Below are 21,652 nucleotides of genomic sequence, written 5' to 3'. Positions count from 1 at the left end.
GCTGATTCATTCCACAATGTTGGTCCAGGTTAGAGTGTGACAAAATCTCAGGTGGAAACTACTGTTGTAGCCATTGTTTTCACATCTGCCAGACATGCTTCCAGTGCTCTGTTAGTCGCATTTGTCCTAGACAAGCGCTCTCCTTTACCTTATCTTTGTGGTTGCCCTCTCCCTAGATGGATTGCAATGGTCTTTTGTGTACAATGCTTTGTATGGTACATTGGTGCCATTATTGGAACCTTTTAGGCATTGTCTTTAATGCTAATTCCAAAGATGCAGCATCTGGTCATGGTGCCAAGTAAACGTAGGCATTGGCTAAGATTCAATATTATTTAATAGTGTCTTCATGTGGAGGATGTTGGGTCATGTCTGAAGGAACTCCATGACATGCGCTCCTGCTTTTGGGTCCCATCAGAAGGCCAAATCACTCACAGCAGTTTCCCCATTTTTAGGTGCACACTTTCTAATCTAACTCAGACTAGGCCCACTTAGGCAGATAGTAGACTGAATTTGAAGTTCTCTCACTGAAATAACAGCTTGTTTTGTATCGGTTGTACGCGGAAAAACTTCAGATAAGTAGCTAGTTCATAGTCAACTGCTATCTTTAGCAAATTGAGTCGCTTGGTATTACTTCTCCCTCTTTTGGATCTGAATTAGACTGACAACTAGACGCTGCATTGTCCACAAATCTTCCTAGCACCATTTCTCCCTGCTTGGTAAAGAGGCTCAGAAAAACATTGCCAGAATCTTGCTGCTCCTTTCTGCTGCTTCAGATAAGTTCTTCACTGTGTGACGCAACTCTTGGCCACTGAACCCGACATCTCTGAGAAACCGGGTTGTAGAGTGTGCCACAAATCCTCGACAACCCACCTCCACTGGGTAAACTCAGACTCTCCATCCTCACTGAGGCGTTCTAGGTTTTCACAGCTTGCTCTACTTTTTTCCACTTAGATGCACAGTCCTCCATTTGGTATTCATGTGGATTGATAGGTGGGATGTCTGAAGGAACTGACATAAGCTCCTGCCTTTTTGAATCTGTATGTGTTTCCTCCAAATATCTCTCTAGCTCAGACTTAGATGATTTTAGTGTGCCATTTTTCTCACTGGTGAATATCTTCTTTAAAAATTTGAATGGATCTTTATAAAAGTTAGTTATCACACGCTCTTTCTTTTTGTAGCGTTTCCGTAGGCGCTCAGCTCTGTGCAATGTTGCAAGCTTATCTTTTATGACCTTTTGTAACAGATTTAGTCCCTCCTTCTGACTTGGTTCTGCTTTTTTCCATTGCTTTCTCAAATGCCTCCTTTCTCTAATTAAGCATTCAATCACCTGCTGTCGTCTGGACTTTCCAAGAATAGTTTTTACTTTTTCCTTCCTTTTTTCAATTCCAAACCTCTCGCTTCCATATGATTAGAGGATGTCCCCAAATTTATCCAGCTTCTTTTCAACTGTTCCATTTAACCTTTCCAAAGTTAAACAGAGTTCTGTGTTTACTGTGTCCCTCGCAGTTTTCTCACAAGCTCCTGGCCATTTAACTCCAGGCTTGTGCCTGTTGAGGTTCTTTTCTCTCTTACGCTGTGCTTATCTGACCAGGTTCGCAAGGATCATTAGATTCATCACTAGTTGTATCCACGCAAGTCCTCCTCACGTCTATGACAGGGGTGCTGATATCCTGCGAACTGTAGTTTGCTTCCTGTCGCTGGATTTCATTCGACTGACTTGACTGACTTTGTAAGAAATGTTGATCAATGCAAGGCCCTTGTCCGTTCTCCCTCAAGCATTTCATTCTCCCCTAAGAAACTTCAAACCTCTGACCGTTGTCGCCTTGCTCCAGGCGCAGACACAAACCTGGAGTTCCATGTCTTTGCTAACTGCAGATCTTGAACTAGTCTTTTGTGAAGTACTCTCCATTCTCAAATCCTTTTCCTTTCCTACGTCGTTAACCGTGTTATCCAACGTTGAGTCATCTTCCGCCCCTGCTCTCATAGACTCTAGGGGTATTTTTCTCTTTAATTTTATATTTGCAACTTACAAAAATGAAATTTGTAAGTAGTCTATGATATTAATGTGTACTTCTGTTTGTGTAACAAACTTTAACTGCAAAATGTGTTTGATATTTAACATTATTTTGCATTTCTGGAGGTGTTCTTGTTTTGGGAAGCGTTACTGTATGGACAGGTATGCGAGCGATTTTCCAAAAGTTAAAGCATGAGTTTCAGTCATAGAAAAAATTGAGCTCCATGGTGAGATTACTAACTAGGCCATAGTGTACATCAATGATATGATGTACTTGAAAAGTGTTGCTTATACAGTATTATTATTATTTTGTATTATGCATTTTGTTGTTTCATTTATTTTTACATACAGTACTTTGTATAATTTGAACAGAAAACGAACAGGAGACTGGTTATCATTATGCATGTATTTCAATTACAAGTTTGGGAAGAAACAATACATGAATTAGTTAAACTAAAGAGTTAACGTCTTTGCTAAACCATGGTAAATACCTGTAGTTCAATACCAATCAAGATAGCGATTGTAAGAAAGAGAGATCATACCGTATAGGCTACTGTATATCAGCATGATTTTAAAAATGGCAAAATCCTGTAGTGCACAACCATGCAAGACATGATACAATGAGAAAGAGATACAGTATATTGAACTAAAGTGATTGATCACAATTTAAAATCATGTAGATATACACATTTTATAACTCGGCTTGGAAAAATAACCACCTCTGATTGGTTAAACAGCATCACATGACCGTTCATATATATAGCATATACCATGGCTTCCATACTAATGAGCTGCTCATAATGTCATACTAATATTATGGATGCAGCATGTCATTAAATTATATTACTGACATTTTGACACATAAACTACATCTGATTGACAATGATGTTATAGAAACATAAAAAGAGAGGGGTTTAAAACAATGTATCATGTAAAGTCGTCGATCACACATTTTAAAGTTCATATGAAAACACAATGGCACAAACACACACCAACATACAGTCTTGCAAATAAAACGGTCAGATAAAAATAAAAAGCCATGCAGTGAGCCCCACCTTTAATCAAACTGTTGCCCCGCCTTACCTTTGCCTAGTTTTGCATTACTATGCTTGCACGTTCAACTTATTTCCTACTACAACACCGGTAATAAAAAGAAGAAATGTTGCACAAAACAAACACATTAAACAAAAAGGGTTTTCTCACACTACCTCTTTCTTTTTTTTCCCCTTTTACAGCTGTACACTCTTTTTTTTACTCTGCAGCCCAGAATAAACTGTGGGGTTTATATGCCCTATTAAATAATGTAATTGGCTGATTAGGCCAACTGCCAAAATAATCAAACAATTCACATAATTAACCCACAAATGTTCACAATTAAGGCTTTTCAGCCTGTTGCCTTCACACACGCATATATATATATAATATATATATTAATATATTCTATATATATAATATATATATATATTATATATATATATAATCAAATATATATATTGTACACAAAAAAACAAACAAACATATTTAATGTATAATTTCATAAATGTAATGGCAAGTGTTTTCATAACCGTGAAATGTAGAACCTACCACTGTCTTGCTTGGCTAAAACAGAACGTAAAAGAAAGTCGCTCTTGTTTACGAATCTGTCGAAAGCTCCGAATGCTTATCTACAGCTTTCTTCAGATCAGTTCAAAGTTCAATTTCTATTGGACCAATCCAGAACTTTTACTTTTTGTTTTCAAGAATTCCAGTTGACTTAGCAGTATTGTAAGATAAACAACCTGCCAATCAGCCTATGAGCAGATGGTGTCATTGTACTTTGTACTTTAAACATGGCCTAATTCATTCAATCTTCAATCACATGAACGTCTCCAATCCTAAAATTGCTAAAACACCCCCTTATCATGATCAGACTATCTTCATGTTTAACTAGGTTTTCTTTATTGAAGGCTTTCACTTTTTGTTTCCAAACATACTATGGTCCATTTTTGGGGAAGTTATATTTTAGTCTCATTAGACCACAGAATTTTGTTAAAGAATGCTTCAGATTCCTTTTCATGTTTCTTGGCAAATTTTAGACAGTTTGTTTTATGAATGTTGTTTAAAACTGGTTTGCAGTGAGGTCTATGTGAATACAACTCTTCTGTGTTCAGGTGCCTTGGTACCGTTATTTTGTGCATTATTATGCTTGACGTTTCTAAATCTTTCTTTACATGTACTCTGTGGTACTTCTTTATTTATTCCTCTGATTGTGAATTTTGGTATTCTATATTTATTTGATATTGTTCTGTAGCCATTTCCTGTGTTGCAGTTTGTTATGAATGCTTTTCTCAAATGTGAATCCAACTCCTTTGTCTTGAACATCATCTGCTGTATTGCAAAAATGTTCTTCAACAGTTGTTGGAAATAATGACCTCTTTTTCTGGATATACTTTACAATTCAACTTATTTACTGTGTAATGGGTTTCAATCAATGAATAGTTCTATTATATTTGTACAGGGATTTTAATGTAAAGATGCCAATACTTTTGTCATGAACAAATATTTGAAATTGCTGAAGAGCTTTTGTTTTTTTTTATAAAGATTGTTAAACTAGCAAAAATTGTGTATTTTGGTCTTTGTCACATTAACTAGTGGATAATGTTCACTAAATGATTATATTTAAAACAAAATAATAAATAAACAAATAGATAGGCAGGAGAAGATGTATTGTTAATATTCTTAGTTGTTCATTAAGCTTAACATTTAAAAAATGAGGGCAAACTTTGTACTGGTGCAAACAGAATGCAAATTGGCCCAAGAAAGAAAAACATGTACAAGAAATTATACAAATGTGTGAGTTGTGTAGTTATCAGATCACTGTCACATTGTGCCACTATGTGCTCCACAGAACTTGCACCCTCTGTTTACAGTCATCTAGCCTTTCCCTCACTAACACTTGGCATAGTGGAGACATGCATAGTTTAAAACCCTGTAATTAAAATAGAGAGAGGGAGGAGGAGGTATCAGTAATCAGACAGATTTATGGAGTTAGCCTTGAGCTTGGCATATTTCTCTGTGGAACGGAGCCCATATTGCTCAAACTATAGACGAATTGCAGCCGGCGGGTCCCATAACATGACCCCAAAGAACGAGAGCCAGATAGCCAATGAGGGCACCCTTTCCATTGCAGGTGGACTTGTATACAGTAGTGGTTGATTTCTATTGTTGTTTGTACCACCATACATTTATAGTAGTTCATTTGACCTGACAAGCTTTTTTTTCTAAAAAAAAAAAAAAAAAAAAGGGGGGGGGGGGGGGCACATTCTTGGACTAGGTTATTATCACAACCCTTTTTGTTATGTCACACACAAATGTTTAAGTGTTTACATGAAAGGTAGTTTATAAATAGCTATAATTAATATATAATATATATATCTATATATATATATCTATATATAGATATATATATATCTATATATATAGATATTAGGTGGTATTAAACATAATTTGTTTTACTTTGAGACCCTCTGGTGGTCACACAGTAATGGATTATATATCTTGGTTTACATCAGGGCTTCTCAAACTTGGGGTCCCCGGGGACCAAAAAGGCTGCGGTTGGCTCGAGAATCTACAAACCGAGCTTCTTTGGGAACTGTAACTTGACCTTAAAACAACTGATAATTTGCTTAATTAGACCTTTTTACTTGTTTTCAGCTCTTAAACAGTTGCAGTTCAAGTTACTTATAAAATGTTATAGCTGACTTGAAATATGCAACTGTTCAAGATCTGAAAACAAGTAAAAGGTCTGTTTAAGCAAATGATCAGTTCATTAAAGGTCTAGTTAAGTAATTGAGAGCTCGGTTGGAATGAAAGCCAGCAGCCACAGGGAGTCTCCAGGACCGAGTATGAGAAGCCCTGGTTTACATGAAGATCCAAATTCTTTCTCCATTGTCAAGACAAGGTGACGTAGCATAAACATATCATTATCATGCACATGACATGCTGACAGAGTTGTTTGAAAATATCCATCCAAATTGTATCAAATTTTTAAAAGAAAAGTACAAATAAACCAAACTTGTGACATAGTATGGCAAAAAGATTACTTTTATTCTTTCATGTAAACCAAGGCTATATGACTACATGTCTGCAGACTGTGGATTTGTTAACAAAACCACAGTGAGTCAGAACAATTAATCGGAACAATTAATCCAAAAAGTGAATAACATTGTATTATGCAGCAATTATTTCAACAACTAGTTAGTATTACACATTTCAAATGCAACACTTAGAAAAGGGCATGTGATTTCAGTTTGCTTAAAGTAGGATAATACAATTAGATTAACAATGTAAAAAAAAAAATCTGAATTACAAATTGTGACAAAGCTTTTTATTTACAGAATCATTTTTGAGTTCTGGGTTCCTAACAGGTCTTTGTTGGATAAAGCACTATCGACAGCAAAAGATGGGTTTAAACAGGACAGTGCCTGAATGTTTATTTGTTCCACTGTGTCCCTTTTCCAGTAGGAACAGAGCTTATTTTAACAAACTATACAAAACTAAAATAAATCAATCCTAGCTCCTGTTTGGCGCTCTAACTAAACTTAAAAGGATCCCTAAATTTGGTTCCTTATCTTCCCACAGACAGCTATTGTATTTTATACCTGTCTTTTTATATGTGCCTGGCTTGTTAAATTATGAACAGGTGTATTAGTTTAGCAGATTTCCAGTCGATCAGTGTTCTGGGATAGCTATGGCATTTTGGGAGATGTAGTTTTTCATTCTTCATTTAAACAGCAAGAACTACCTTTTTATAGTAAAAAAAGCAATTTCATCATCACTTTGTAAACCACCATTAATTACAGACTTTAGATTTAAACTCAGCTTTTGCAGGCAAGTAGCAGTCTCTCTGATTCATCAGACTATGCATTTTGCGACATGGGGAAGAGTGCATGATAGGACATATACAATTGATACAAACCTACAAAAAAACACATCAGTTTCATTTTAAAAATAGGAAGAAAAAAACTGAGTAGCTTTTCCTTACTGCCTAGTCTGGCACAGAACTCGTAAACATAAAATAGGAATTCCAGCATTTAAACTGCAGTCTTAAAATTAACGAATTAAAAAAAAAAAAAAGAAATTGCTGTACCTTTCATATTTTATTGTTTGAAAAACAAAATCTTGGTAAAACATATACATATATAAACATCACATAAGACAGCACTTTGCCTACTTTGTTTCTTACACGTTTTACCTTATATTTTACAAATAATGTTTTGAAGCTATGGTCTGGATTAATAAAATTCTTTCATTATAGGATCCTGGAAACATAGTCATTTTACACAGTAGTAAGACTTTAGAAAAAAAAAAAAAATAATAAAAATAAAAAAATCCAAAGTTAGTTGAAAGTTTGGTGCGGTTTCTGTTCACATTTGAACCCAACAAAAATCAACAGTCCAATGACAGTTGCCCATCCCAGTGTGCTTACATTCTTCAAATGGGTTTTCAGCAGTATGGACACAGGCTACCACTTTGAGCAATTATTTATTTACTACCCTCTGAGAAGTACTAGGATAGGTGACAAAATGCTGGGATGGGGTATTTCTGCTTACATTTTATTCCACTAAACCCTAGTGCAGACTATATATATTGGTACAGCTGAAAACATAATTGTCCAAATACATGCGCAATAATAAGCAATGATCCATCCCAGTGGTGCAAATAGTTATTTTAATTTCCTACCAATGCAGAATGACTGGGTGGAACATTTTTATTCTTTCCAGTAGTGACAGACAGAATAGCATTCAATGTACAGGCTGCTTATTAACAAAAAACTTTTTTTTTTTAAAGAGAATAAACAGTTGAAAAGGGTTTTGTGTACTGCAAATTGTATTAATCAAACAGTCCTTAAAGCTCTGTGAATAGAGCCCATGTTCTGAAAGATTTAACTTATGATTTTTTAAGGTTTAAAAAAATTCTCTTATTAGAAGGTACCAAAATATATATATATATAATATATATCTATTATAGATATATATATATAATATAATTTGTCAGATATGGAGATATTTGGATTTAAATTTGGTCCTAATAGTGAGCTGATCTTTTTATGGAACTAGTCAGTAGGGGGAAATTTACAGTATAAACAAGTATGTCTGTAACATACATCCCCGCCATGGCTGTACTTTTAGAATTGGAGCTATTGTTGTGACAAAAAATGTGCGCTATAAAAGGTTAATAAATTCATCACAATTAAATAAGCGGTTTTACAGATATATACAAAAATGTAATTGTGACATGCAGATTGACAAGTGTTGTACTGACAGACAATCACTCCCACATATCTCCAGAAATAACGTATGCTAAATAATACTTTCAGCACAATTGGAATAAAACTTTTCCATAAAAATGTAAATTGTGATGTACATACGTACATAGACGCACCTCCCTATATTCCCAGGGATTTCGTCCCTTTGGGATTACAGTAACATGCTGCTGGAGTGCAAATGCACCCAGGTGACAAGAGTCTTGCACTGACCAATCCTGTATATGAGTCAGGGTGTCTCTTCCATTCTAACTACCCCCTCTCCTGAGGGGAATTGCTTCTGCTGGGCCTGAGCTCCTGTCAGGAATTCCCCCATTGCTCCGGAATACAGGTGAGATCTCATTGGCCACTTCTGAAAAATAAAAGTAAAATTGCATTTGAGAAAAATACCATGTTTTCATGTTGAGGATGAATATTAACAATATTGAATGATCTGTTATGCTGTGTGCCTGCATTATGAAAGAAAACCAGTGTTCACTTTATTCAAGTAAAATGTATGGAAAAGCAACCTCTAATCAAATCTGTATATTGTTTTTTGCCTTCACTGTATGAACCGGTGAGGACCATACATTATAGGTAGGGATGTCATTATAAAAAGCTAGTAGTATTAGTTTTGGTTTCTTGAAGAGTTATGAAGCTATTGTTTACATGTTATGTTAGTGCTCCTAACAGTTTTTTGGCGATAAGCAATGTACCTCGACCTCATGATAATTTCCCCCTATTTTCTCTCTCATATGATTAATTTGTTATCTGTAAAGCCCAGTCCAGAAATACAGCAGGCTAATAGTCTGGTGGTAGATTAATCTGTAACCAAAAAGTTTCATGAGAGTCTTCAAAGTTAGGGTTACCATACATCCGTTTTTTCCCCGGACATGTCTTCTTTTTTGGCCTTCTGATCTCTGTCCGGGCGGATTTGATAGCTGATTTTATCTTGCTCCTGTGACATACTGGGTTGTACTAAAAGAATCAGGGTTGATGCTGAGCTCAGTTTGAGCCCAAAATATGATCCTAACTCGATCTTGCTTCAGAGCAGAATCACATTCTGATCAGAACTTGATCAAACATATTTAAATGGAGGAACTACAGCGGTTCATTCATAGACTGACGGGAGTGCGTATTTCGTGATCAGCAAAAAAAGCCTCTTCGGGTTTATTGCGTTATAGCATGCTCTGCAATACTTTAGTTTTTCTTCAAATAAATGCGCTGTGCAATATAAAATATAGTAAAATGAAGCAGGATAAAACAGCCCTTCTTTTTTGTATGCACTGAATACATTTGCATCACAGCCACCAAATAATAACAAACATAAAACACTTGTTTGGTACAACTATAATATAACACATTTGTTAAACGAGCCAAATATGAATGTGTCAAAACATGTAACTAATTAAAAAAAAAGATCTGACTCCATGTTTTCTGGCCATCACTAGAAAAAATAAATAAATAAACACACATTATATAGGTTTATATGTTATTTACATATTCTTTAACCTTGTATTGCCATGTAACATTTGTAAGTCGCCTTAGATAAAGGCGTTTGCTAAATAAATAAATAAACAGGAATTAGTTCATTCAGTGGCCCTACACAAATAAATCAAAGAGATTAACAAAATCACTACCAGTATGCATTGTGTTGACAAACTGCACTTTTACTAGCGGAGGTGTGAGACCTTCCAATTTTCATGTTAAAATGTGCTCTTTATTATCCCTGAATGCTAAAGCGAGTGTGTCGTAATGTAGATTTTAATAGGAGGTATGAGAATTCCCCTTTAAATATATTTCTGGAAACACTGAGGTTTAAATACTGGCACGTAAAATAAATAGTTTGCTATTAAAATGCTACCAGTACTGTATTGGTATTAAGAAAACTGTATTTAAAAATACTTTGAAAGTTTCAGTTGCTATCACTTAAAATACGTACATGTTGTTTGAACATCAAACTGCAACAAGGTACAGACGATAATGTAAACAACAACAAGCTACAGTGAGTTCTAAATTTAAAATGTTTTCTTGTTATTTAGGTAAGTGCTTTGCAATCTTGCAATCTCAACAAGTGTGTGGAAGGTTGTAAAAGTGATGAAATAGGCCAAATATTTCAACAGGTCCAAAAACACTGAATGTCGTTCAGCACTGTTACATACTGTATTGCACAGTTCTTTGCTGTTCCCTCTCACAATGCAAATGTAGAGCAAGTTTTTTCACTGATGCAGAGCCAGTGGACAAAGGAATGGAACAACTTTACTGTCGAGTCTCTGAAAGGGATCCTGTTTGTACAGCACAACTTCAGGCACACATCTTGCAAAGACTTTTAGAGCTACTTCAACCACTGCTGAGAAAGTTACACTCTGCACAGAAATATGCATGGGCAAAAAAAGAAGCACAGTATGAAATTAAACTAAAGTAATTAACTCATTGTTAACCAAAATTAGAAACAAACAACTTGAGAATGTTTTAGAAATACGCTGTGGGGTTTCTCCCAGACACTGAAATGCCCTTTCTTGAAAAGACTCCAAAACCTTTAAAAACACTTCTAATTCTGAGGCACATAAAAGCCAAGTTGCTTTCCAGGGATCTGGAAATGCTGTGCTGTTTGTGAGGGTGACAGCACTAGTTGGTGTAACACTTTTCAAATCACTGAACTAAATAATTACTGTTGCTTGTTCAGTTTTATGGTGTTTACAATAAATAAATAAATAAATAAATAAATAAAGCTAAAAAATTGTAAGCTAGGCTGTTTCCATTAAACCCATTTTCAGCGTATAAACTGGTCAATGTGATGACGTCATTGGTGGGGATAAAGTTCTTCTCAAGAAAGGAAGAAATAGTTCTCTAGGCCATTTCCATTGGATTTCTCTACTTCAAACAAAAATATATATATATTTACGAATATGTAGCTTAACGGATTGACTGGTTTAATAAAGCTTTAGGTAGGTAAACACATTACAGCCCCATATTATTGTAAGGCCTAAGGATCATATTGTTTTTTATTGTATTTATAGACTACTTTAATTAAGTAAAACTTTCAGATGATAAGCATATCCATTTTTTAAGTAGTAAAACATGTACTTGGTAGAAATTTTATTTTATATACGTGTGTGCGTGTGTTGGAAAGGTAACGCGACACAAACAAATATTGTATGATCATTTGGAATGTGCACAACAACAAGTTAATTCTTTTCTCTTGTTAATTTTTTTATTTTTTTATTTTCATGGCAACACACGAAGCTCTCCTCTCGATATTCAGAGTCATTATTTTCCTAATTACTGCAGACATGGACATTTAAATATCCCCTCCCCTCAGTGACTATGAATTGAGTAACCTGTATTGGTACGGCTGACTTTTTTTCCTAAATCAGAACAGCATAGCAACGCATTTCCTAAAAAGTATGGCAAAAATATTGTGAGGAAAACTGTCATGACTTGTCCATGTAAATGCTATCACTGTTCCCAAGCACTTGTCACAGTTTCCACACTATTTCTATGTGCTGTCATGATGTGAATAAGTTTTAAAATACAACATTTTGGTGAACAACACGTTTCTAAAAATACCCTGTTATATTTGTACAAAAATACTTCAAGCCTAGTACACATTTGTAAAACATTGTTATTACTAATGTGATTAAATATTCATATGTTTTGGTCATAACTGTATTTAATTTATTTTTTAAGAAATACTACAAATGAATTTAACTAACTTTGACTTACTTTTTCTTGTTTATTTATACTAATTAACACTGTTTTTCATTAAAAAGTTATGCTGGAAAATTTTGCAGAAAACTCTTTTCTGGATTTTTAGAAATTTTACCTCAGATTTCCATGGGGAAACTATTTTATATACCCTATTTTAACAAGGCTTATTTAGTGGGAGACAGGGTGGCTAATGGGTTATAGTATAATAGTGGGTTATAGTATGTGGGATTGATTTAGTTAAGTATATTTATAGCTATCCACATACATTGCTTTGATATTAATATGCATTTGGTTTGGTTTCCTTTTTGTACTGAATATGTAGTAATGGTGTGTTTTATTATGTTTACTCACTTTTTATGCTTATTTAGTGCACATTAAGAATCATATGAACTTCTCCAACTACGAACCTGATTTCAAATCAACTGAATTTCAAATCGGCCTTTTAATTGCCTATTTTCTGTATAGTTTTGCAGAAGCCACATCAAAGTTTTCAATGAACTGTAAAAAACTTCTGTTTCTTCTGCTTCCAAATTAAACCTAATTCTTTTAGAATTCGCCATGTTTTCCTAAAAAAAAAAAAAAAAAACTAACAAAACAGAAGTAATCTGGGAAGATTTTTTTGGTCGTGTTTCCTTTTTATGCAAGTACACTCGTTTCAATTGAATTTATCCTTATTAATAAATTCACATGAAACAGCGAATCAAATTTCCCAAATACTACAGTCTACAATATTTTTGAAATTTGTATAATAGCTACATTTATGCTAATGAAGTCTGTTTCCATTGGGCTAATAGCACATTTTTTGTTTAAGTGTTTCCTTTTAGCAAATTAACAGCTCCAATGGAAACATTGCTGAAGGTAGTTGGTACTGTATCATTTATATGAAATATTAAAAATATACCACTATGATACTATTGGATCTACAGGGATAGCCTATTTACTACCCAATGGAAGTTTTAGCTATCGCCACACAAGCTTCATCCCCTGAAACCTAACTTGCGACTTACAGCAGTAAGTGTGCTGATATTATGATTTAGTTTATGTTTAACTTTCTCCTCTCCACACCCGTTCTCCACTCACCGAACACCCAACCCCGAGTGAGTGAAAACATGCTGCTTTTATACAGCTGTACCGAGACTCGATTGCTAATCAATCATTCAGTTGGAGTCTCGGTACAACTGCATGTGAATTAATAAAAGTGCAATTCCTGGTGCTCGCATATTACATTTTACCTGCATGTGAAGTGCTGCGCAATCCTCGTGCCTAAATACAAATATACATTTTAAACACTTGTGCTTGTAACCCATATTTATATCCCATGTACCAACTAAAATACAGCAACATTAACACACTACACGTAACATTAAACACAAATAAATAACCCAGGGGCAGGGCACTTTGCCACATATACCCCCCCCCCCCCCCCCCCACACACCTTGTGCAAAGCACACCTGGTCTCAACGGCCACCTTCCCCCTTAAAAACCCAGCAGTCCAGGTCAAAGTCTTTGGCCGGGAAGGGAGGCTTCACTGGGCCCACGGCTGAAAATGCTGTTAGCTTCCCTGCCGGTAGTGGCACGGCTGACAGCATGGTGGTCCACTCCCGCAATGGAAAGGCTGCTGAGGAAGGTGGTCTGACCTTTCCCCCCTTCTCAGCCGGCAGCTCCCTCCTGTGGGACTCCAGCCACAAGAACTCCTGCAGCGAAATTGCTGAGGGGGGAGGTGGTCTCCTGAGCACTCCCCCCTTCTTCATAGCCGACAGCTCCCTCTGGTGGGGCTGCGGCCACATTGAGCCCTGCGGCCGGCAGAGGTGACGGCAAACCCTTGCAAAGCAGTTCTGGCGACCTGAGGCGAAGGCAGCAGCGGACCCTCGGGAGGCAAACTTGGGAGGTGAGCCCCTGGCCATAGAGACGACAGCGGGAGCTCCGCTTCTCCTTCGTACCCTGCAACCGGTGGATCCACAGGCAATGAGAAGCGGCAGGCAACCCCAGGCGATACGAAGCGGCAGGCAACTCCAGGAGATGCGGAGCGGCAGGCAACTCCAGGAGATGGAGCGGCAGGCATCCTTGGGCGAAGCGAGGCAGGCACCCCTGAGCGATGATGTGCAGAGAGTCAGGACAAGCTGGGGTGCGGGTGTTGGCCCTCTTCTCATCCACTACGGCCGGATGGTTCTTCCATCAGCAAGGGCTGCTAAGGACCGCCAGTCCTGGACCTTCTGGTGAAGGGAGAGGCAGCTCTTGCTCCTCTCCCCCTGATGGTGATGGAGACAGAGGCAGCTCCAGCTCCTCTCCTCATGATGGTGGGGGAAGTGATACCAGCAGGCATTCATCCTCTGCTGGTGGAAAGGGACCCAGCAGGCATTCACCCTCTGCTGGTGGAAACAGACCCAGCAGGCATTCACCCTCTGCTGGTGGAATGGGACCCAGCAGGCATTCACTCTCTGCTGGTGGAGGTGGCGGAGGCAGAAGTAGAAGAAGCGGGGCGGGGCACTTTTTCACAATGCCATATTAAACTGCATGGCACTAAGTAATCCTAGTAAATCTTACTGCCATATATATATATATATATATATATATATATATATATATATATATATATATATATATATATATATATGCATTGTTTCACATTTCTCAGATGTTATGGTAAAGGTAAATTAGATTTTTTTAAATTATGCACTGCTCCGTCCATGTAGAGCTGCTGGTATTGTCCCGAAAGATGGGATGGGAGGAAGACATGGAGGAGTGGTTCCATGGAAGCCAGGACCCAACCGGCTGTTATCGCCATTGTGCCCCTTCAGCGAGGGTAAGCATTACTTTGCCTCCTGTCCCTTCCGCAGTTATGAGGAAGAGGATGATGAGCCTGAACGCCCTACGCCTGAGTGGGAGGAGCCCGAACATCCACAGCCCAAGAGGGAGGAGTCTGTGCATCCACAGTCCAAAAAGTGGGGAATCGATGCTTCCACAGCCCTAAAGGGGAGCCGATGCATCCACAGCCTGAGAAGGAGAATCCCACGGCCCTAGAACCAAAGCCGCCAGCAGAGGGAGAATGCCTGCTGGTTCCACTTACACCAGTAGTAGAAGAATGCCTGCTGTCCCCATCTCCACCAGCAGAGGGTGAATGCCTGCTGGTATCACTTCCCCCACCATCACAACCCGGAGGAGAGGAGCAGGTGCTGTCTCTGCCTCCATCACCTACCTCTGTAAGTGAGGGAAAGCCGCACCAGTCCCCTGCAAGTGAGGGAGAGCCACACCAGTCCCTTGCGAGTGAGGGAGAGCCGCACCAGTCCCCTGCAAGTGAGGGAGAGCCGCACCAGTCCCCTGCAAGTGAGGGAGAGCCGCACCAGTCCCTCGCAAGTGAGGGAGAGGTGCATCAGTCCCCTGCAACGGGGGGAGACTACACTCTGCTCCCACCTTCATCGCCAGGAGACTGCTTGTAGCTCCCACTTCCACCAGCAGAGGGTGAATTCCTACTGGTTCCGCCTCCACACCATGGGAGGACTGCTTGCAGCTCCTACCTCCACCAGCAGAGGGTGAATTCCTGCTGGTTCCGCCTCCACCGCCCAAGGATGCCTGCTTCACTCCGCCGAAGCATGCCTACCTCGCACTGACCAAGGACGCCTGCCTCGCTCCGCCCAAGGATGCCTACCATGCATCGCCTAGGGTTGCCTGCTGCTCGGCATCGCCTGGGGTTGCTGGCTGTTCCGCATCGCCTGGGGTTGCTGGCTGCTCCGCCTCACCTGGTATTGCCTGCTGCTCCGCATTGCCTGGGAAGCTACCGGTTACAGGGTACGGGGGAGAAGTGGAGCTCCTGGTGCCGCCTCTATGGCCAGAGGCTCCCCTCCCGAGTTTGCTTCCCGAGGGTCCGCTGCTGCTGCCGTCGCCTCCCTAGGGTCCACTGCTGCTGCCATCACCTCCTGAGGGTCCGATGTTGCTGCCATCGCCTCCTGAGGGTCCGCTACTGCTACCGTCGCCTGGGCATATGAGACGGAGTGTCACGCCCCTTTGTGTTTTATGTTGTATGTAGTGTTAATTTTGGTGTTTATGTATAAAATACACGGGATATAAATATGGGTTATGAGCACAAGTGTTATAAAGTGTAATTTGTATTTAGACACGAGGATGGCACAACTCGTGTCACGTGCATATTTAAGTGGGTTTTGATATGTGAGTACGGGAGAACACAGATTAGTTCACGTGCTGGGATTCGAGTGAATAATTAATTGGTCATTGAATCCCAGCACAATTGTATATATTGATGCACAAAGCACTCATTCGGGGTTGTGTGTTCGGTGAGAGGAAAACGGGATTGGAGTTGGAGGTAAAAGTAATAGTTAAAGTAAGAACATCTCACCATGTTTGTCTGTGTAGTCCGTTTTGTTTGTATATTTATTTCAGCTAAAGTGCCATGTCCTGTGTTTTGTTTGTCTTGCAACCTTTTATTTTCTGGTTTGTTTAATCATTAAATGTTGAGCGCAAGCAAGCACTCAGCTTCACCAAAACTCCACGTCTCTGTCCTGTGTGTCGGGTCTGACGCCCCCAGTACAGTCATCCTGGTCACAATGTTTGTTAGATATATTCCTTCAATGGGGATGCAGCATGGAAAGGAGTGCAAAGGATACCATTAAATACCATTAAAAATCAAATACACATACATGTTTAACAAAATGTGAGATCTACTAAGTTATAGTAATACATATTAGGTAAGATTTACTGGAATTATTTTGTTAGCACCATGTACTTTAAAGCCCTTTCACAGCTCAGCTCAAGCAAAATGGAAAGGTGACATGCCATGATAACAGATTACCAGGGTATATTAGTTCAACATGGTCCTGTAGCATAATTCATTATCTTTTCATAAAATCCCTGAGGAAAGGTATAAATAAGGCTCAGGCCACAAGGAAAATAAGTCTCCCCTTTAAATGTCTACTGCAGTATACTATTGGAAAACAATTGACAGATTGACAAAGTATTGTATTTGGTTGATAAACCGCCAGACAGTTTAATATAATTATTGTCAGTTTGAGTGGACTGATTACAAGTGGGTGTTCATGTCAGGAATGACATGTGAGGTGACACACTCTCAAGAGGAAGGATCGACATGTTTCTCCCTCACCACCCATTATGGCGTGTATATTGTGATCACTTGATTATCAAACTAAATGGCAGCTTCAGTTAAGTAATTCATATATATATATATATATATATATATATATATATATATATATATATATATATATATATATATATATATATATACCATAAATGTGGGCTGGTCACGAATGGTAAATATGTGGGTCCTAGCATATTATGGTATACAGGACCGGGGAACTGGAAAGTGCCAGATTGAGCAGGGAAAGACTATATTACCCAAGAGACAATGCGGGAGTTGTAGTTAATAGGGCCTACAAAGAAACTACAAGGGCCAGGAGTACATAGGGTTTAATTGAAATGTAAACCAGCACAGCTGCAGGTGTTTAAGAGGTGTTAGTTTTGTAAGTGGCTGGACTGGTTGACAATAAAAGGAAATTATCCCCTTTGTTCAGGGTTGAGCTGGGGGAGGCTTACGGTGGTTGTGGTTAGACTTTGTGGAGAAAGGTGAATATATAGGGGCCCTACAAGTGTAAAAAAAAGTGTTTGTTTTGTGGCAAGGACAGGGTGAAAAGCCTCCCTGCCAAGCTAATTTTTTTGATAAATTTAATTGTTTAATTGATGTAATGGTATTATTGTTTAATTTAATTATTTGTTAATTGTTTTATTGTTTTGGCAGTTGGCCTCGTTATTGTAAAAGGAGAGCAGCCAGTCTGTGTATCATACTCATTGAGAAAGGTACTGTGTAAAAGTTAAACCTATGCTAGGTTTATGTGCAGCTGTTTAAAAGTGCTTGCATGTCAGGTAAACATCTTGGCTGTCCTGCATACTAGTCAGGGGCCTGCCTGTGTTTAGTAAGCACTTGGAAGAGCTAGGTGTTATTTTTGTTTTGTTTGATTTTGTGTGTTGTAATAAAAGTGCTCAGAAAATGTTGAAAAATCTAATTGTCTCTGGGTCACATTTTTATAGGGGAATGAATATGGAATAAGGCAATTTTGTATCTATATATAGATATATATATATAGATATATATAGATGTGTATTTATATATATATTCTATATATCTATATATTTTATATATATAGCCTATTGTGTGCAATGCTGTACCTTACTAGCCTATTGGTTTAACATGAAACTATGACTGGATTATGTGAACATATTTTAAGGTTCTGTGGCAGCAGTCACAGGTAAAATGTGTCTCTTTTAATAATTTATTTTTTTCAATTTAAAAGTTTTTTAAAAAGTGGTCAATGTGAAAAAAAAAACACACACACATTATATAAACAGTTGTAGCAACACATGGGAACATGTAACACAATAAAATAAAAAGGTCCTTATGTACCCTTAAAATTATCATTATATTTTATGTAACTTAATATTTTTTAAAGCAAAAAAGGCACAATGGTGAAATGCCTATAAGCATCAGATGTATTTAGCCCTATTCATGAATGTTTAATTATGCACAAACAACCATCCCTTGTCCTAATTAATACCTTTCTTTCCAGGGTCCAAGCTTCGGTACAGTACCGAACGGAGAAATAACATTAAAAATGACAAAGCAACTTATTCAACAAATCCACACTTCCAAATAAAAATGATGTAAAATCCTTTCTAGAGCAAGTGTTGGAAGAAATAAACACACATCCAATGATTCTCACTATATATTTCAAATAATGAATTTAAAACAAATGAATCTGGATTATGTGCAGGACAGGGACTTGTGGACTGACCAGAATTATTATTTTTTTTTTGTTTCCCTCCCCGCACTCTCGGTGGGCTTGTTTCTTACTTTGCATTAGTACTAAATTCAAATTGTTATTTAAAATACAAAATGTTATCACATTGGTATCATCCTACCAACGACCCTAGAGCGTCCATTCTCCTGGCAGTGCAGAACCATTTCAAGGGTTGTATTTCCACTTACCTTGACAGGGTGGAGGTAACCCTGCACTCTGAAGGGCTGTGTCCGGTCTGGGAATGTCTTGCCCTGGTCCAGGATCTGTGTGAGGTGGGCAATGTAGTTTGTGGCCAGCACCAGGACGTCCAGCTTTGAGAGCTTGGTGTCGGGCGGGACGGAGGGAAGGGCAGCTTGGAGGCTGTGGAACGCTTGCCGCAGATTTCGAACCCGGCTCCGCTCCCGTGCTGCGTTCTCAGGATACTGCTGGTATTTGCCCACTCTCTGCTGATCTCTGAAACTAGACTCAACCTGTTAGGGGAGGGGAGGAGGCAGACATTGCAGAAAACTATAATTTTGTATTGATCACTATATAGCTTATAGCACTTTATAAATCATGTCATTATCATTAGCCAGTCAGGTTGATGAATTTCCTCGCTGTATTGACAACACTGTATAACCTCATAGAACTACAGCAACTGAACGTATGTGCATAGTGCTTAGAGCTGAGGGACTGGGAGAAAGTGAGATTTAGTGGTTAGAGCTCAGGTACCAGTTGTCATTGTGACCTAGTGTTCATAGCTGAGGAACAGTGAGAATAGGTATAGCTGAGAGACATTATGAGAAGTGTGGGGGAGGGGGGAGTAATGGAGGGCTGATAAAGTCAGTTACGCTTCTTCTTTCCTTTGATGGTGCAAGTCTATGCAAACAAAATAAAAATTAACTGTAGCCTTGCATGAGCCTATGTGGACATTAAAACAGGACTTTTGTTTTTAAACAATGATTGCATACCTATTGTGGGTCTAAATTGTGATTTTTGCCAATGTAAAAATCCCTGGTATAACATAAGTGAAAAATGTAAACAAAAAGTGTACTTAATTGTAAATGTGGAGGGGTAGTGCAGCAGGTTGAAATATTTGAGAAAGAAAAAAGAAATGGTTAGTAATTTAAAAAGAACTGTACTGAATTCTGAAAGCGGTTATCTCTTTGAAAAGGTGCACATTTTCACAGCGATGCGCTAACAGTGTTTCGGTACCTGAAATACATATGAAGGAAAACAGAGAATTAAGAATTTTTGTAAAAGAAAGAAAATGATATGCCTTTTGTTTGCAATAGTTTGTTAATAGCAATCACACCATACTTATGGGAGGTGCCTGTGCAGGGCTAGTGCTGCAGAGAGATGCCATCTTGGCAGAGGGGCTTAACATGACCTTTGTGTTACTGTTAGTCCTGTATAGAAGGCGTGGGTGAAACTATTTTTACTGTAAGTCTTGTTATAGAAGGCAGACAGGGTTACCTAACTAAAGTAGGGTGTTTTATGTTTTTTGTAAATCTAAGTTTTAGATTTTGGATGTATTTTTGTTTTGCATTCTTATTTAGAATTGTTTATTGAAGTGTTTACTGTTGTTTATTTGTATGTAGCATGTGTTTATTTAAAATGTTACTTTGTCTGTTCTTGGTAGCTTCCATGGGGAGGAGTTACCTGATAACTCAGGTATAAAGTGGCGAGGTTGAAGAACAGTGTTCATTTTTTGTAGCGAGGTTAGGGAAGTGTGTTCTGGTCCTGACTAGGCCGACAGGCTGGTTTTGTTTAATGAAGCCATACTGCTCTTGGGAGTTTTTTTTTTTTTTTTTAATTAGCTGTACATAGTTGTATTTTTTTTCTTTTAAGTTTTCATTTTGAGTTTTTTACTATTCTATTCTCTTCCCTTTAAAAAAATAATAATAATAATAATAATAATAATAATAATAATAATAATAATAATAATAATAATAATAATAATATATTTTAGGGTTGCAAACCTAACTTTTGTTGTCAGCCTGCTTTCCTGCAATTAAGTTCTACAAGACCTTGGCAAACCCTGCATTTTCCAATTATAAAATTGGATGAAATCTATCTGAACCCTCCAAACAAGACGAAGAAATTAATTGGGTTGTCCTCAGGACATTTTGTACAGATATAAAAATAAATTATCTTGTTCGTCAAACTTCATAACTTCTCAAAATAACACTTATTTTGTGAAGAAACAATATATTTATTTTCTGGGGACAGCACTCTATTTTCTCACACACTGCTTACCAACCTATAAACTCCTATATCAGCACTACTTCCACAAATTTCAATTCTCAAGTGATTCATGGATGGATAAAGGACAGCTCAGCTCTATTCAAGAGTACTTACCCGTTTCCCTGCGTCCTTGTGTGTCTGACGACTGCGATAGCCTGTCCTCTCTTCCAGCAGCCCCCTCTGAGTGGGGAGCATCTCAGCCCTGGTTCCCAGGTCTAAGACTGGTGATGTAGAGCCTTTAAATAGACGCTTAGCCATCATGCAAGTTTAAGATTAACCAGTTCCTCTGTATGCTCAGTGTCCTGTTTAAAATATTCTCAAAGTAAACAACACAAAATACTTTGGTGCTCTCCCTTACAACGGAGCCCCCCTAGTCCCGTCTGATGCAGTGTCTTTTATAAATTGATTTTTCTCTCTCCCCTTGCTTATCTTGTGTGAGTTAATGAGGGGATGTTCTACCAGCCCTTATCATCAGAGTCTGCGCCTCTTTCACTCCCACAGCTTCTCAGAGCCGAAGAGATGGAAAACTCAGTCTCCAGGGGCACAGCAAACACACAGCTCCTGATTTTAAAGTCCTTAAACTGGGACAATATG

The 21,652-nt window shown here is 38.2% G+C and overlaps 1 protein-coding gene across 1 annotated transcript; it reads right to left on the bottom strand.

The window, feature by feature from the left end:
• Positions 1 to 8,083: 8,083 nt before the first annotated feature.
• On the bottom strand, positions 8,084 to 21,434 carry LOC121315298 (transcription factor 24-like). Its single transcript, XM_041249339.1, has 3 exons — positions 21,173 to 21,434; positions 19,021 to 19,302; positions 8,084 to 8,670 (listed from the first exon to the last, which is right to left on the bottom strand). The coding sequence occupies exons 1-3, from the start codon at positions 21,317 to 21,319 to the stop codon at positions 8,548 to 8,550; spliced, it is 552 nt and encodes a 183-aa protein (XP_041105273.1). The 5' UTR covers positions 21,320 to 21,434; the 3' UTR covers positions 8,084 to 8,547.
• Positions 21,435 to 21,652: the final 218 nt, after the last annotated feature.

This window comes from Polyodon spathula, chromosome 5 (assembly GCF_017654505.1).
Source record: "Polyodon spathula isolate WHYD16114869_AA chromosome 5, ASM1765450v1, whole genome shotgun sequence".
In the NCBI taxonomy this organism is placed as follows: domain Eukaryota; kingdom Metazoa; phylum Chordata; class Actinopteri; order Acipenseriformes; family Polyodontidae; genus Polyodon; species Polyodon spathula.
This window is presented reverse-complemented; position numbering and strand designations above follow the sequence as displayed.

Excerpts from the sequence above, each read along its gene's own strand:
- LOC121315298 (XM_041249339.1), bottom strand. The coding sequence starts at position 21,319 with ATGATGGCTAAGCGTCTATTTAAAGGCTCTACATCACCAGTCTTAGAC. Across the intron at positions 19,303-21,172 it reads ACAAGGACGCAGGGAAACGG|GTTGAGTCTAGTTTCAGAGA; the intron begins GTAAGTACTCTT and ends CTCCCCTAACAG. Across the intron at positions 8,671-19,020 it reads GTTACCTCCACCCTGTCAAG|AAGTGGCCAATGAGATCTCA; the intron begins GTAAGTGGAAAT and ends TTTATTTTTCAG.